The sequence below is a fragment of the Parasteatoda tepidariorum genome, chromosome 3 (genome assembly GCF_043381705.1).
Source record: "Parasteatoda tepidariorum isolate YZ-2023 chromosome 3, CAS_Ptep_4.0, whole genome shotgun sequence".
NCBI classification, from domain to species: Eukaryota; Metazoa; Arthropoda; class Arachnida; order Araneae; family Theridiidae; genus Parasteatoda; species Parasteatoda tepidariorum.
The window spans coordinates 12,423,797-12,442,406 of record NC_092206.1 but is presented as its reverse complement, the minus strand read 5'-3'; the positions used below and the strand labels follow the sequence as shown (position 1 = coordinate 12,442,406).

At 29.5% G+C, this 18,610-nt stretch overlaps 1 protein-coding gene across 2 annotated transcripts in view; it reads left to right on the top strand.

The window, feature by feature from the left end:
• Window positions 1-588: 588 nt before the first annotated feature.
• Window positions 589-18,610, top strand: part of LOC110283246 (uncharacterized) — a 33,778-nt gene continuing 15,756 nt past the window's right edge. Inside the window, exons 1-2 of one of the 2 annotated variants that reach the window (XM_043049296.2) lie at window positions 589-1,390; window positions 17,544-17,735. In XM_043049296.2, coding sequence (XP_042905230.1) covers window positions 1,342-1,390; window positions 17,544-17,735 — 241 coding nt within the window. In that variant the 5' untranslated portion in view covers window positions 589-1,341. The remainder of the gene's footprint in view (window positions 1,391-17,543; window positions 17,736-18,610) is intronic. The other variant, XM_043049295.2, reaches the window with a different exon arrangement.

The following is an 18,610-nucleotide window of genomic DNA, read 5'->3' as shown; positions in this document are numbered from 1 at the left end:
CGATCGTTTTTTGTTTGAGGACTATTCACAGAAGTAAACTGATTATTAGAGAAAAAATTATTTAAGTTATGCCCATTTTTTTTTATTTTGTGCACTACCCTAGTTAGATTGCAAATAAATAAATAATAAATAAAAATAGTTAATGAGTGAGCAATTAGAAATTAATTATAGATTGAGCTCATATTCATCTAGTTACTGTCGTGACTCCCATGCTATGAACATTGATTAAAGAGGGATTTAATATGCAATATACAATTTTTTTTATTAATTATGTAACAATCCATTTAAGAACAACACAAATTGTATTTTGCCATTCCAAATACTCAGAGTCAACGAATTAAAACTCCTTTAAAATACGAGCTTCTTAAGGTTTTATTGAAAAGATTAACTAGGTATAATAATTCAGCTTAACAGATAATCCTTCAACTTCCGATAGTTAAACGAATGGAAAACAAATTGCTTCATTTGTTAATTTTACCGGTTCTATGAAACTTCCTGTATCTCTTCCAAGGACAGGTGCAAAGACCGGAACAAGTTTAGTTACTCACGCATGCCCAAGATGGCAGCACTACCGCCATCGTGACCGGAAGCGCTTTCCCCTTTTTTCATAGAATCTCAGCAGCTGTTCTGCGCGGGGTGCTTTTGTTTGTCCTTCCCCTGATACTTCAGGAACCCACAATTCGATTTACTTTTTTTCATTATTTGTTTAATCTTTCGCTTTTTATCAGTCTCTGAATCGCGCTTCATTCGGTACTGTTATCTCTCAGTTTGTGTCTATGACACCAATGGGATTTAGTGTCTTGAGTTTCTGATTAGAGAAATACTTAGTGATCAAAGTTCGCTCTTCTCTGATGTAAATAATTATCTTTCTTTTCTTTTTTTTGTGTTAAGATGATGATTTTTGTAAATGCTCTGCAGAGGTCCAGAGCGATAGCGGAGATGAAAATCTTTGTGCCGGTATCATCATGTTCGATGTTCTGCTAATAGTTCTGTATGTGGCTGCAAGTCCTATTGGTGAGTCATGATTTATTGTGTAGGGAACTTCTGCTAGAGGGGTGGGCTTTCCCCAGGTTTGGTACGATTCGATCAATTACCTTATGGTTTTATTATGTTAATAGAGAGACAAAGTGCGCGTGCGTTGGTTGTGCTTGTTTATAGTTCTTCATAACATTCTAGACTGATGTTTTATTTCAGTAAATGATTTGAAATTTATAGATTTTAAAGCAGTGATATTTGTGACGGTTGAATTGTGACCGGCTATCTGGAATTTACACCTTTATTTCATTCGTTTTGACTTGGATTTTTAGATGGTGCGCCGTATTTTATTGGAATACTTTTTGAATGGAAAGATTTTGGTTCCATCTTTTATTATGTAGCTCATCATTTGCAGGTAAATCGCCTTTTTCTGAAAAACAAAATTCCTAGATTGCTTTCAAATGCTTCCACTTTGCAATCTAAGCCACGCAATGGCTAACAAAATTTAGCTTAGAAATTAATTTATTTTTAAAATAACCGTGAACTAGTTCAAGATAATGTGCAAAAAATGTTTGAGAATTACACATTTTTGTATTGTTGCAACGTCTGAAATAGACACAGGCGTACCATGGTAAAAAAAAAGCTGTAATGTAACAGCAAAGGATTAATGCACATAATGCTAATATTGCAATTAATTCTGCTGAACCGCATTTAAAGATATATGTTATTTCGGGTTCTAGACCATTAAAAACAGTCCTTATTTGAACATTTGCATCAATTTCATTTTTAAATACGCAATAATTTAAAATGAACTCATTTAGTTTAGAAATTAATTTGTTTTTGAAATAACTGCCAACTAGTTGAAGGTAACGTGCAAAAAATGTTTGAGAATTATATATTTTTGTATTGTTGCAACGTCTTGAAACAGACACAGGCGTACCATGGTCAAAGAAACAGCTGTAATGTAACAGCAAAGGATTGATGCACATAATGCTAATATTGCAATTAATTCTGCTGAACCGCATTTAAAGATATATGTTATTTCGGATTCTAGACCATTAAAAACAGTCCTTTTTGAACATTTGCATAAATTTCTTTTTTAAATATATAATAATTTAAAATGAACTCTTTTTTTTAAATATTTTTTTCTATAAGAAACTCTTTTAAACTCCTTTGCTGATTGGATGGTTATCGAATGAACGTGAAAACAATGATAGCTGGTCGCAGCTATCATTGTTTTCACCTTCCAATGTATTTAATAGTACTTTTTGACCAATGTATTTAATTGTATCTTTTCAATATATTTCTTACAAGATTGCCTGTTCCAGTACAATATTAGATGTTTCAATATCTAATGAGGTAATTTATATTCTGAATTATTTTTCTCATTTTTAAGTTGCAGGCTTGAATCACTTTCATACCACTGTATCTTTTAAATATTTAAAATGTATTCACTCATCTATATATTTTGTTAACCAACACAATGAAATGCTTAACTAAAATGCAAGGTTACTTGATTGAAAAAAACAAAACAAGATAGCTTAATATAAAATCAATCAATTCTAAGATTCTAATAAAAATACAGATAACACTAAAAGTTTTAAAATATTTAAAATAAGAATCAGTAGTTGTGAATTTGAATAAAATCTTTCTTCACAAATCGCGTCATCAATTTGAATTAAACCTTTCCTCACAAACACTATTTGAATTATAATAATTATATTATTTGAGTTAATATAGTAATTTGAATCCAATCTTTAGAGTTATGTGAATTCAAGTCAAAACTTTAATCACAAACAGTATTGTGAATTTGAATCAAATCTTTAACCATAAGCAGTATCATGGATTCGAATCAAATCTCTCCTTAGAAATAGTATCATGAATTCGTACCAAATCCCAAAAATCGTATTAGGAAATCAAATTTTCAGTGAATCAGTGTCACTTCAATTTACAAAATTATGCAAATAAAATTTGTCCTGATATTATTGTCAGAAAATATTGTTAGAAAAAATAGTCAGAAAAAAAAAAACATATTTTTTATTTGAAAAAAAGAGGGGGAGATATATTCACAAAAAACAAGTGAAAAAATTGCAATTATAAATTCTGTAATTTCTTATATAGTATAAAAAATACTCAATTTTTAGACATTTAAAAAAAATCGCTCGAAATTTTTAATGTTGGTATAGTCAACCCCGCTACCATCGGTTCCAGCCAAATCTATGGAATTAAGTGGGTAATTCGGTTAAAAGGGAAGTGCAATATTCACTCTTTAATTCTAAATTTCTGCGAAAATTTACTTTTTAATGGTATTTAATGAATAGTATAGCGTTTTGATTAAATAAACTCAGTTTTATGATCAATTATAATTAAAACTGTCTGTACAAGTATCATGAAATATAAATGTCATTTAAAGTTACATAAAATGTTAGTGAAAAGTTTAATATAGGTACCAAGATATTATTTGATCCCTTCCGAAAAAAATCTATTATTGAAGACTGTTTTTATACCCGTTTAATTTGCCAATTTATCATAGTCAAATTTTCACTCTCAGTTTCTACTAAGACTTTCATGACTTGCGTATTCCTTTCAAATGCTTTCGAAATTAAATTTCTTTAGACCAACTAATGAACAGGAAGTCCATATTGAAGTGACCACATCCTTATCTTAACTGAAAAATGTAAATTCCATTTTAGCTAGTGAAACATTTCTCAAAAATGAAAAATTTTATTTTATTTTATTTCTTTATCTCTTCTTTATGCAATTAGGCTGGGATAAAAGAACAACAAATATCCATTTAAACAGGGAAATTTAACATTAGTTTCATGTAAAATGATTTGGTTCCATTAAATTTTATTCGTATTAATGTGTTATTCGATAATCCGATCTGCAATTAAATGATGGCGACTGTAGCACTCTAGCATTTTTAAACAAAATTATTCAAGCTATGATCCAATTTATAATAGCTCCATATTATTTTAAAATAAAAATTCTTCGGGTAATTTGGCTAAGTGTGCCTCAAAGCTATTATTTTCTTAAAATTTGCAATATATTGGAGTGAAAAAAGCTTATATTTTTATTTAAAAAAAAGCGTTAAGTGTCCTTGATATATATTTATAGAGTCTTTGTTAAATGAGAAATAAAAAGAAGTACGCGTATTACATGACGCAAATTAATATTTAAACGAGGTAAAACTAAAACAACTAATCACTAGTGAAGAAGGCGAGACTTACAACATTAATAGTGTTTACGGAACTTGTTTACAGAAAGAAAGAAAGGCAGAAGCAGTTCTAGTTGTTATAGCTCTACTTAAAAATTGTTTTAGCTGTTTAAATGGTAGTGAAGCAACTCATCAACAAACTGAGTTTAAAGTTTGTCAGCATTTAAATACATCACAGCTTGTTTCAGTGGTCTTTTATAAAAAAATATTTCAATATCGTTATATTTAATAATGTTTGAATTCAAACGTCAAATCATGCAATTTGCTCCTATTTTAAGTACTTTAAAAAATATATATACTTTAAGCTGGAAAAGTCGTTAGGTGTGCTAAACACTTCTCAGTTTATGTTAAGCAATCAAACTGGTTTTGATGCTTTTTCCTCAGTTTTCCTCACTAGTGCTTTCACAGATTTCAATGCCACATTTTCTTTTCTTTTTCTTCTTTTATCAAATATTGATTGATTGATATTAATATAACATATTTGCGATAGTTCGTATATTTATCTTTTGATTTAATTTTTGACTAGGAATCTAAAAATAATTATAAAAAGTGATGGTTTAGTATGTAAGGATGTTTTATTTAAGTTTTTATTGCATGTTATTAGATGTCTTATCACGTTTTATTTGAAAAATAATAAAATTCACACCAATTTATAATTTCAATTACGATAAAAATCGTAGTATATATATATTTATATATATAATTACAACGGTGATCCCAGTAGCTTGCAGTGGGGGTTAAGGTGGCAACATCTTAAGGCATTGAGACGAAATCTGAATTTATTACGAAATTTTCTTTTTTAGACTAATTTTTTTCAATCGATAAATAATTCCCTTGAGCAAAATATTTTATGAACAAAAAAATGGGATTTTCAAGAAAAAATGTAATAATTATGATTTTGGTCATAAAAATGTAAGATTTTTTTTAAAAAAATATTTAAGAATATTTTATTGAAAATTATAAATTTTTTACCAAAGAATAATTTTTATCAAAATGAGTTAGAAATATAGATTTAGATTTCTATATAGTTCAAGCTTCTCTTTTTTTTTATTAACTAGCCTTTTTTCTACCTCTTTTATTGACTTAATTTCTTTTTTAATTTCTTTTCTTTCTTTAATTCTTTAATCTAATTTCTTTCTTAATTTCTTTTTTAATCGAGAAGTCTTCCTCGAACATCCACACACCTTTTTAGACCACTGGCTGAACCATGATAATGTGTTAAACGAATCAATAGTACATTGTGCAATCAGGTTCAATATTATGGTTAGCACCATATAAAGGTTGCAGTAAGCTGTATCGTATTTCAATAAGCTTTAGTCAACAATTCTTAACTTTAGCCAGCAATTCGCAATAATTTCAAAAATTTGTATTTTCTAATATAATTTTTTTAAATACCGGTTTAAAACAACTAAAGACATCTCTGGCAACATACGCTTCCATTTAAGCTCCAATTACACTACTGTTTCGTTTGGGTTCCTCGTTTTCCAGCTAATATGAAATTTCTTTAAACCTTAGCTCCTTGAAGAAAATTTTTTATCAAGCATATTTTTTTTACTTTTTTTCATTATTTTTAATTAATTTACGTCAAAATAATTGAAAAATATTATATTTTGCATTTTAATAATTTATGGTTATGAAATTCAGCATGAAACACTGGTGTCTTTTTTTGTGTTAAACGTAAAATCTTCCAAACGTGACTCACTTCCAAACAATAATTTCTTCAGACAGCAATTTTTGAAATTATTTAGATCTAAGAAAAACAGTTATTCATCATTGAAATTTCGTTAATTTCCAAAATCAATTATTAAAAAAAATTTTTTTTTTGGATTTTACAATTTAGTTAAAATTTAATTCCGGTAATCTATTAGATTTTTTTAGTAACTATTAGACTGCTTTTTATAATTAAAAAACACCAAAATATATGTTTGCTTGTAATTAGAGCGTCAAAAAAAAAAAGTGTATATAAAAGGTGTCCCATCTCCGACAAAGGGTTAATTCATTCCAAGATCAGCAAAATTTTGATTTCGTCTTGCACTTTCTTATTCTGGAAAGGAAAATCTACAAAGATGGCAAATTTGCTGATTATCTCTTGTCAGTGAATTTTAGCTGAGATAAGATAATGAAATGTCTATTTTTAGTACAATTTCTAAGAAGAATTATTCTTCAGTGAAAAGGATGTAGAATAGTTATAATCTTCCGAAAATTCTTTGTTAAATTTCCTTTCTATGTGCTAAATATGGTTTGGACAAAACTATTAAACTTTATTCTAAAAACAGTCTATGTTTATTTTGCTAAGAAGAAAAGTTAGCAATGTTATTGTGCTTCCATCTAGATAATCTAGACAATATGGTCTCAATAGCTTAGCAATCTAGATAATCTAATCTCAATAGCTTAGACAAACATCCCTATAGTTAGCAATCGAAAGTTCTCTCAAATGTTTCGCCTTCTTAATGAGGTTTTTATATCTCAAGAAAATTTCGATCAATCTTTCTTTATATTTTGCCATTTAAAATTAAGTAGATTAAATTGGTATAAAAATGTGTCTGTCAAACAAAAATGTTTTTACCATTAGCAAACTAAACAATAAAAACTAATATTAATAAAACAATGTTTATAACACTGTATAAAAATTATAACATTGCGTAAAATATTATTAATTTAAATTATTAAATTGCAAATTTAATTATGTTGCAATATAAAAAGCAATTTTAAATGAAGTAGTTTTCTTTCAAATCATAATAAAAAAGGAATATACAATTTGAAATAAACATTTACTTGCATTAATGTTATTACTTTCGGTTAAAATTGTAATAGAGTTGGGCTTTAATTATAAGTCAGGTTTTTAAAAAACTAACTACGCTACAGCTCTGTTAAAAAAATGCTCGAAAGTATAAAATTACATATTTATATTCGTTAATTTATTGAAAAATAATGTTTCAGAAAACTCACTATCCTACAGCTCAGATAAAAAAAAATGCGTAAGTGTATAAAATTACATATTTATATTCATCAATTTATTAAAAAATAATGTTTCAGAAAACTCACTATCCTACAGCTCTGATAAAAAAAAATGCGCAAATGTATAAAATTAATTATTTATATTCATTAATTCATTAAAAAATAATGTTTCAGAAAACTCACTATTCTACAGCTCTGATAAAAAAAAATGGGCATATGTATAAAATTATTTACTTATGTTCATTGATTTATTAAAAAATAATATTTCAGAAAACCATCTACCCTACAGCCCTGATATAAAAAATTCGCAAATGTGTAAAATTATATATTTATATTCATTAATTTATTTATTTATATTCATTAATTTATTAAAAAATAATATTTCTGAAAGCTAACTACACTACAGCTGTGATAAAAAAGTGCGCAAATACAAAAATTATATATTTATATTTATAATTTATTAAACAGTAATATAATAACGAGAATATACCTGTAAATCGGACATCTAAAGGTTATAAATAAACTATTCGTTTGCTCGTTTTTATCTTGACATAATTTTTATATAGTTGCATGTCAATAATTAAATGAATGATAAATGTTATCGAATTTGAATGCCACGTCATTGTATGAATTGTGTACAATTCCATGACTAAGGTAGTCCACCATCATTAAATAAACAGGAAAGATTTTCCCGATTTTTTCAAGATATTTTTTTATTTACATATAAGTTCTTATCCTTATATATAATATTTGATTCATAAAACAGACGATAAAGGTCGAAAACCCATGTATGAATGAATATTCAGCTAAAAAAAACTGTAAAATAAAAAGTCGACTTACCTTATCATGGTCATATCCGCGTAGTTGAGATAAAATATTTCTAAAGCAAATTATTTCACCTGAAATCTGAATTTTTTTTTCTCCCTTTATAGTGTCTTGAGTGAGATAGCGGCTCATGAGTAATTTTTTTACACCTAATGAGTACAGTTATTGCAAATGAGTAAGCATTTTATATACGAAACTAAATATTGATGAGAGCTATCTTTCTGTAATTCAACAATAAAGGGCAAAGTAAATGTATGGATCTCATAATAAATTGAAAAATCTATTTTTATTATGTAAAGGGCTTATACGTGGTCGGAAAAACCGATGAATTTTTTTCTTCTGTTGGCAACGAAAGAACGAGTTGAACATTGGTAGTCGTAAAACCAAAATTGGGTCGACTTCTCAACGTCTGTTATTAAATATATTTAAATATTTAAAATGCTTTTAAAAAGAATGCGTTAAACTAGATGCCCGTTGGGCCCATAATGTATGATTCCTCTTTGGAGACATGCTAGACAAAAATATACTGAAAATATGCAATAAACAACAATGCAAAGTAAAAACATACAAATTTACGGTAAAATCTCCGACAATTCGTACCTGATGCATTGTTTTAAAATTAAAGAAACGATCTTAAAAATAAGGTATATTTTGGCATTACTGAAAATAATTTTCATAAGATTAAACCAGCGTGGCTTTTAAAAAAAGTAGGGTGATCACGATATAGCTTAAGAATTGTTGGATTATTTTTTAAGAAAGATTAATTTCTTAATATCAATGATTAACCTGACTTTATTTATTTATTTAAGGGATTAAATGTGATATGGCTTAAAAGAAAGATCAATTAGAATTAACTATAGGCGTAATTGTTAGAAGTGAAAATGCAATGTGATAACGTAAACGAATAATTAAGATTAAAAAACCAATCTGAGTGATTTTATTGTATATATTATTTGCTTCAACTGAAACTAAATCTTTTAGTAGAAAATTGGATATTATTGCGAGAATTAGACGCGAAAGTTAAGTGTAAACAATTTTATTATGAATATTACGGAGAACATTAATGCGTATAATTAATCTCGTGAGTATAATTTAGGAGGGGTTTTATAGATATACAAAACCATGTGAAAATGTGAGAGGTTTTACAATTATCGTGTCTTTAATCATAAATGAAGTATAATTAATCTCGTGAGTATAATTTAGGAGGGGTTTTATAGATATACAAAACCATGTGAAAATGTGAGAGGTTTTACAATTATCGTGTCTTTAATCATAAATGAAGTATAATTAATCTCGTGAGTATAATTTAGGAGGGGTTTTATAGATATACAAAACCATGTGAAAATGTGAGAGGTTTTACAATTATCGTGTCTTTAATCATAAATGAAGTATAACTGGAAATAGTTTTCTACTTAAAGAGTTTATTTATAATGAGTTAATTAAAGTGACAAATGTTATAAGAATTGAGTGTTAAATATTGCCTAGTTCTACGTTTCAATATAACCACCCTAAAATGTTCTAATATCACCTCCAAAGGAATAAAAATGAATTGTTTATCTTTGATTTTAAAAATCGTCTCTCTAAGTTCATGCTGTCCCATGGTACAAACTCGCAATGTGTTTAAAAGAAATAGAATAATAGAAAAAAATAAAGAATAAAAATGGAGCAAATTTTTTTCATAATATCTTGCTCTAATTAAAACGCAAAAGAAAAGAATCCGTTCCAAATATTAAGCGATTTTTCATTAAGAAAAAAACTAAGCCCCACCAATGCACCAAAAAAACTGATCTTTTCATGAAAACTAATTTTTTTCCTTATATAAGTAGAAATAAGAACATTAACTTTCATTTAATAACATTTGTACAAGAAATTTTTTATTTTATTTAAAACAAATGCGAACGACTTTTTAAAAAATTGACAAAATATTTCGAATAACATAGGTGTTTTTGCAATTGTCAAAAAGTGGACATTGTAGGAGAGGCACTGTTAGTTTGCATTTTTTGATATTAGAAAATGGTCGGACGGTGAAAAATTTCATAATATGTAGATTATAATATCGCATTTTTTTTAAAACAGGTCAATCAGAAACAGATAAAAGAGCAATTGTTGGCCGTTTAAGAGACTAAAAATGTTTCCCAAATTTTTTGTGTGTATAATTGCTTTCAAAGATCATGCGCATAATTTCATTCACCAAGAAATACATTTATTAATGTAAAAATCAAACGATTTGTGCAAAAGAAAAGTTACTTTTGACCTCTTTCGGGTTTTAAGTAAATATTCTTTTAATTAATCTTTTCTATTTTAAAAATCTAACCACATCTAGTGGCTCAAAATTTGTCTTTTTTATCCCATTTTAATTCACAAGGTTCAACAAATAGCAACTAAAAGACACTAATTTTTTCCCCCTCTAAGTGTCTTTTAAAGCAGTTTTTAATATGAAAACTTCATTGCAAGCCCGTATTATTTCGAATTCGTCGAAAGCTGCAACTGATTAAAAAATATACAAACTAAAATGTTTGTTCAATAAAGAACAACTTAGAAAGTAGACTGAATGCAGATTGGTATTGTGATCGAAATTCGAAATGAGGGAAAACGCGGCCTTGATCAAATTTATAAAACCTTCGACAATGATAATTTTATTCTTAGAGTAAGGTTTAGCAGAGCAGCTAAAACATAAACATAAATTTTGTATTTTTCTAGCCAGCTAAACTAAAACAAAAAAACATTCTCAAGGAGAAATTTAATCTAATAATTGCAGTTTTCTATACGCTTTCATGCTCTTGGCAATATTGCCGGAATAGCGTGCCTCTTTTACACGGTTGAATGTTTCTGGTTTTGCATATGAAATGAAGTAAGAGGGAAGTCAATTTTCAAAATTTGCAATAATTTGGAGAAATTTCGCTTCTTGGCGGAAAAAACGTAGAACTTTCTTTCAGAGAAAGTGTATAAGTTGTTAATTACTTAATTGAAAGTAGTGTCATCTACAAGATTATTAATTTCGTGACCATTAAAGCTTGATCTAGAAAATTGGGCCAGAAGTCCCAAAACTATGGGAGGCCTCACTGGCCCAAACTTTAAACCAAATTTAATTGCTGTTTATTTATAAAATGCTTTTAAGACATAAATTACGGTATATTTGTAAATTTGAAATTATATATCTTTAAATTTTTGTTAACTCATTTTTTAATTCTAGTAGATAATTTTTTAAAGGAATACAATAATAATAATGATACATAAAAAATAAAAAAACATAATAACATTAAAAGGCCCAGAGATTGGGGGCTAGACATGGGGTCTCTCAGGTCTTATGATAAATCAGGCCCTGGTAATCATAGACATTTTCTTTGGAAAAAAAAAGTCATTGTTTACGTATTGAAACAATGAATATGAAATTTGGGCCTGAAGTCACAGAACTATAGGGGGCCTCACTTGCCGAAACTTTAAACCAAATTTAATAATTGCTTAGTTATAAAATGCTTTTATCTATTTTTTTAAAAATTATTTAAGACATAAATAAATTATGGAATATTTGTAAATTTGAAATTATACGTCTTTAAATTTTTGTTAACTCAATTTCTAATTCTAATAGACTAATATATATTGTTTATAGTACAATTTTTTTTTTTAGGCTTCAAAATATTGAAATAGAACTTTTTTATAAGTTACCTAATACAACTCTTCAGAGCAAAATTATGAAGCTTTTAGTTAAAGAATTATATATTTATTTATAAATAATATTAAATGTGCTGTTTGAAACCACGTTATTTAACTTTCTTTGCAATCACAGTTATCTTCTTTAAATTTAGTTTTTATAATTGAATTGATATTCTTCAAATAATTTCGGCAAGAGATAAGCTAGCTAGTTTTCACGTTTCGGCATAAATGCATTTCACGTGATTTAAACGTATATCTGACTTCGGAGATGTGTTGATTGATTAATAAACTAACCTTGATCAATGCGTGTAAAAATTGCATGCATGAGATATTGAAATTTGAAGACAAAAATATTCGTAGAAAGATATTTCTACCAATGTTATTTTTTTTAAGCTCAAATAGCAATCTGTATATATTTTGGTTTCAATTAAAATATGACACGATGAGTGGCTTAACATAAGGTGGGTGACTTCAAAAGTTTGTCTTCAAGCTGTGCTAAAAAAAAAAAAGTTTTTTTTNTTTTTTTTTTTTTTTTTTTTTTTTTTTTTTTTTTTTTTTTTTTTTTTTTTTTTTTGTAGCCAGCGTTAAACAGTCGACTTATTTTTGAGTTTTGAACTATCAATGTTCAACTCTGAATCCTTGTAAATTTAAAACCAGCCCAGAAAACAAGTGAACTCCTGGATAAAGCGTTGAGACAAACTAGCCTTCGTGGTGGACTTTTTGATGGAACTTCCCAGCATATGCGTTACATGGAAAGGAAAACCTCCAACGGTTAGCCCGATGACAACGGCATTCTAATCCCTGATCCGTCTACCACTGAGCTTGATTTACATCAGCACTGTAGTAGGTGCGTGCCAGGAGCAGAATTCATATCAACCAGTCACCGTTGGGATTCGCATCGTGTATTCGATATTAAAACAGCATTTTTAAATATCATTGCGGCAGCATCTAGATAAAGCTTCCTAACTCTCCCTGGACTTGGGTGTCCAACTACGGGGGTTAGAGTATTCTACCACCAAATCCTGCTGAAGGCCAACAAGCATCTCTCTCATACTTTTCAGACTATATGCATTTCGCTCAAAAATATGTTTCATTTTCGAACACATGGGATTTTCAATTCCAAATATATTTGTTTCTGAACTATTTTCCCACATTTTTCCGGTGTTTTGAGAAATTCTTTTACGCAGAGTAATACTTACATTTTAAATAGTAGGTCGCTGCACCCCTTAAGAATATGAAAACAAACTTAGTTTAATAAAGATGACACCATTTGAACAACTTAAAATTCTTGTCCTCCAGCAATAAATTCCGAAATGGCGCTAGATTATTTCCGAAGTGTCGAACCTCACCGAGGAGAAGACATATTAAGCTTTCCAACATAATTTTTTTCTTTTTCTTTTAAATTCATGCTATTTTTCCAAATAAAACTTTGTTAATTTTCCATGTCGAGTCGATATTCATTCTTTCCTTGCCTTCCCACTGAAACAACTTGTTAACACGTTAGCTTTCTAGCAAAATTAATCTTTAAAATAAAAAAGTAAATAATAAATTTTTGTTTTAAATACCTTCATTTGCTTATATATCATATCATATATATATTCAAGTACCGCAGTGGACTGATCGTTAAGACACGGTTCCCAGCAGATCACCGAAGTCAAGCATCACTGGCTGCGGTCAGTGTGCGGGTGGGTGACCACTTGGATCAGCCTGCGTAGGGACCGAGGGTGTGCGGTTGTAGTCCTCGTTAAACTGTTCTACCGTAAAGTGCTCGACTTCGCGCGCAAGCCGTCGGGCTACCGAAGCGGGGGTGCCATCCCCTCCGCAGAGGATCAAAATTGTGATGGCGTGTCTTCGGATCATCCTCAGGGATGTTTCCCAGACCGTCGCCAATAGCCCATTGTGCAGCTCTAGTGCGACGTAAATGAACAACAACAACAATATATTCATATATAAGCGGATTAAGCGTACGTGGGGCCCTTAAATTAATTTTTTCCCCGTATATTTTTTATTTATTCAATTATAAAAGTAATTATATATCTTTTCATTTAAGAAAGCATATTTAAAATTAAAATAAATAATTATAAATTAAATTTTACTTTATTTTGGTAAATTAGAACCAAAAAAATCATCGTATTTTATTAATATATATTTGAAATTGATTTTTTTTTAAAAAAAATCATTGTTTTTCTTAATTTTTAAATTTTATTTTCAAAAATTTTTTTTAAGGGGGTCCCTAATCATTGAGGGCTCCAGACCATGGCCCAGTCTGGCCTAATGGGCAATCCGCTCATGCTCAAGAGTATGACGAAGTAGTACAGCATTGAGAAAGTAATGCAGCAATGACTAAGTAATGCAGAATTAAGATGAGTTGTCTATCTTATCTCTTGACAGCGACGATGAATATTTCTGTTGCCTTCTATGCTGAACGTACCATACGTGCCCCACTTACCGTGATTTGTGTGATTTAATGTCTGCCGGGCAGATTTTAAATTATTCCTAAAATTCAATACAGAGAGAACTTTGACTAAAAAGCGGACATCTCTTAATAATAGTTAAAATTGAAGTCAAAGTTATTTTGCTCTGTCAAAATCTCGGGCACTAGGTACTATAAATTGAAAGAAACACATCGAAGAAAGATTTGAAGTTTTTGGGTCTAAAAGAAAACAGTTTAGAATCTGTAAGAACATTTATTTTTTGGCGGCATAGCGACCGGGTGATTGGGATTTTTAGACCATTGCGCTTCTCTGAATGGCATGAAAAAATTGCTTTTAACATTAACAATTCTCCAAGAAAAAGCAAAAATGAATCCATTAATAAAGTTGTGATCACAAGACAATTATTCGTTATCTTATAAGATAAATTATAGTATTGCATTTCTGTTATCAAAATTATGTTTGACCTTTTGCGTTATTTTCAGAAAAGAGGATGAAGGCTTGGTTTAGTTATAAACAAAAGGAAACGGACACTTAACTGTCGTCCAATCATGATAATAAGCTACCGCAAACGATATTTGATTGGTTGGAGTTAGAAATAAACAACAAAGCACAGTTTCAACAGTCTTTGACGTTTTTACTTTCATGAATATTTTATTTATTTATTTATTTTAAAGATCAGTTAATTAAAATACTTAATCGCCAGAAACTGAAGCATTATTTGGAATATTTCAAATAGCATTGGGAAGTTTGGGCTTAATTTCACAAATAGTTTTATGATAACCGTTTATGAAAGGAGGAACATCTCAAGAATAGAATCATGGTAAATTAAAGAACTATAGTTCGCAGCTTTAAATTATAGAATTGTAGTTAGCAATTCTAAAATATAGAATTGTAGTTTACAGTTCTAAATTATGGAATTACAGTTTACAGTCCTTAATTATGGAATTATATTTTGAAACTCTAAATTGTATGATTATAGTTTACAACTCGAAAGTATCGAATTACATTTTACAGTTATGAATTATAGATTTATAGTGCACAATTCTAAATTATAGAATTATGTTTTACTGTTCTAAATTATAGAATTATACTTTAATATTCTAAATTATAGTTTACAAATCTCAATCGTAGATCTATAGTTTACAGCTTATAATATGTAGTTCTTTTCAAAGATTAAACAGCTGCTTTTCTAAATTTCGATTTCACAAAATCCATGGAATGATTTCCATTTCGTGATCTGTAGCAGAACAATCGCCAAGTTTTTGCAGCTGCCGGGCAGCGGTCAGTTAGAAACTAAAAAAATAAAAGCATCGCAGAAAGGGACCAACTCGAAAGGTATAACTTGTAGCCACCCCCCGGGCATATATATACATGCGTTATTTTTTTTTCCTTCCTAAATTTACAAATTTAGAATCTATTTTTCACTTTGCCGATTGTAGTTCGTGTTACAGAACATCTACGGAAATGTCTTGACAGTTTATTCATAAATTAATTTTGATATTTGTTATAAATTCTACTTTCTGTGAAACTGTTTAAAAACTTATTTCATTTATTTTCATTCAAAATTGGTTTATGTGTGTATTTTTTTTTAAAAAAAACTTTTTCAATCAAATGCATGGTTTGATATATTGTAGAAATTAAGATCGTGAGATTTAGAATAGTCGTGATTTGAAAGATTGCAAATTTTCATGTTAAAGCTTAAGGAAACATAAATCAAGTATATTACAGTTCAATACATTATTTTTCAGTGAATTATTTCACTTGATATTATCATTAAATCAATTCACCTTTATAATGCTGAATGGATTATAGCTTACAATTCTAAATCGACGTCTCAAAATTCTTACATAACGAATCCCAAATAACGTAATTAACAGTATGTTTTACTATTTTCTTAAAACATAATGTCCGAAATTTGAAGAAATTATCAAAATTTCTATTATAGAACATTTTAAGTTAAATGTCACATTACTCGTCTATTTTAAAATAGAATTTTTACTTTATCTTGGAAATGTCCATTTAAGTGACTTATTGTGTGGATGTTTTTTACTTCATTTTTCTCAAATATTTTTTAGTTAATATACACAGGGTGTTTTGTAATGAATGTTCCTAGAATATATTTCTAGAAAGTTTGCCAAAAATGAATTAAAAAATATTCACAATAAGAGTTAAAACGTAATATATTGCATATACAGGTTCGAGCCTCTAATAATTGCAAAAAAAGGCAATCATTTGCTCAGAAATACTTAATTTAGAAGAAAGATAACTCAAAAAATTTCAATTAATTTAACTTAATCTTTATTTTTTAATTATTGCATTAAAAATGATGAGTTTCAATTTTTAGCATTTTTTGTATACGTTGCACGATGATCCTATAGTGTGTTTCTTCATCTCTTAGTCATAAAGCAAAATCCACAAAGACTTTAATTATAAGATATTTATTTGCTTTAAAATTGTCCAAAATGTTAGTTAATTCAAATTTTAACCTTCCTTAAAATTTAACTTGCAATTAAAGTATCTATTTCAGAATAAAACCATTTATATTTTTACACAGACAAATAAAAAAAAAAATCGTGCTGTCGTTGTATATTATAATAACCCTAGCAACAATTTTACCTTGGCCTCATCTGGGCTAAAAATTACCTTAATATGGTTCCGATGAGAACATGCACTGCTAGACCAATACTGGGATGTCTAGATCTCAGACAATTCTATATAGGACCAATATCGGAAAAATAACGGTACTTTGAACTCTTATTGAGTCAAGATTAATGAATATTGGTCCAATGTAAGCTCAAATTATTTGTCTTCTAGGGTAGTATCGGATGCTAGTTTAAAGCTGTGAAAAGGTTTAACAAAACTTGTCGGTTCATTACCGAGGAAAGCGGGATAAGATTAAAAATACCAAAACCAGTTAGGTTGCCATTGGTGGCAGTTAGAGACTCCTTCAAATTAACAATTTTCGCCTTTAAATAAATACACTTTTTAAACTTGATTTTTGACAAAAATTCCTTCAGGGGATAGAGAGTTCATCTCCCAAATGAGATGAGCCAGGTTAGAATCATAGAGGTGGCTTCCTGATAAGAATTCTACTCCCGGCTAGCACCGATCACAGTGCTGTCGTAAGGCATCCTACATGGTAGACAGATCATGGGTTAGAGTCGCCTTGCCGCCAGTCCAACAGTCGAAGGATTTCGGGGTTTTCCTCTCCACGTAACGCAAATGCGGGTGAGTTCCATGTAGGTTAGTTCGTCCCAATGCTTGATCCAGGAGTGAGTTCCTTGTCTTCTGGGCTGGGTTCAATTAATTATAAGGCTAAGGATTTGAGGAATAACATTCGTAAGCTCAGAATTGGGTCATCTGTTCAACACCGGTTATAGAACAAAATGCATATTCAGCTCAGTGATTATGGAACACTTTGTTGATATATTTATTGAAATGTATTTTAAATGGAGTGCTAACATTGTATTTATTTTCAGTGGGGTCCATAACAGAATGTGAAAGATCAAAATATTTGTGTTCCGGTGCCTGTCCACCTTTACCGCAAGGTATTCAACTGAAATCAGAATCTATCTGCCTGAGAGACACAGATACCGATGCTTGTGTTTGCTGGCTCAATAATCCTTCTAGTCAACTCCAAAGCGTATTCCGATGTGAAGCTAAAATTAACGGTAAGATTTAAATTTGTTTCGTCTCTTTTAAGTGTGCACATCTTATTATCTTTGCGAACGATAAACTATCAGCAATTTAAAAATTCTCCCTAATGCTATGCCAATGAGTTTTTGGATTCTAATTCAAAATATCGCTCGAAGAACTACCGTATCGTATCTGGAAGAGGATGAAACATGGAAGTGTTCTCGCCAAAACAATATACAATCGTATGAAGCTGCCTCTATCCAATTTCTGTGCAGTTCTGTATTCAACAGGATTTCGTTCGAATGAGATTCTGTTCGGCAAGATTCTGTTCAGTTAAAGGCTGAAGAATCTCTGTCCGTAGTTAATATGAAAGTAGTTATAATATCATACGATATTTTTTTCCGCTCTATTAACAAAATATCGTATCGTAAAATCTTTTGTTACAGTTGCATAATTTATTTATTTTTTTATCCGTATTTTTCGTAAATACCGATCAGTGGTTACTGTGCTCGACTACGGGGCCAGTGGTTGTGGGTTCTAATCCCACTGTAGGCATGGATGTAACTTTCTCTCTCCCTCTCTGTTCTATGTCCTTTCTTCCGTGTGACTGTGTGAATGTAACCCGCCCTATGAACGGGTTTGTGGTTGTATGACGTGGGCGACGCTACTCCGCTTCTGTGGCTTAGCCACAGGTGCCCATTAGGTAACGGTAAGAGAGTAGTAATTTTGTCATTTCTGAGACCAATAGGAAATAGACCCAAATGCTTGCCATTTAAAAAAAAAATATTTTCCTTAAATATTAATTCACGCAGACATCGGAAAACTCATAGGAAACAACAGCAATATGTTCCACTTCCTAGTTATTTAAGCTTTATATGTACATTTTGATGCATTTTGTTCATAAAAAGCC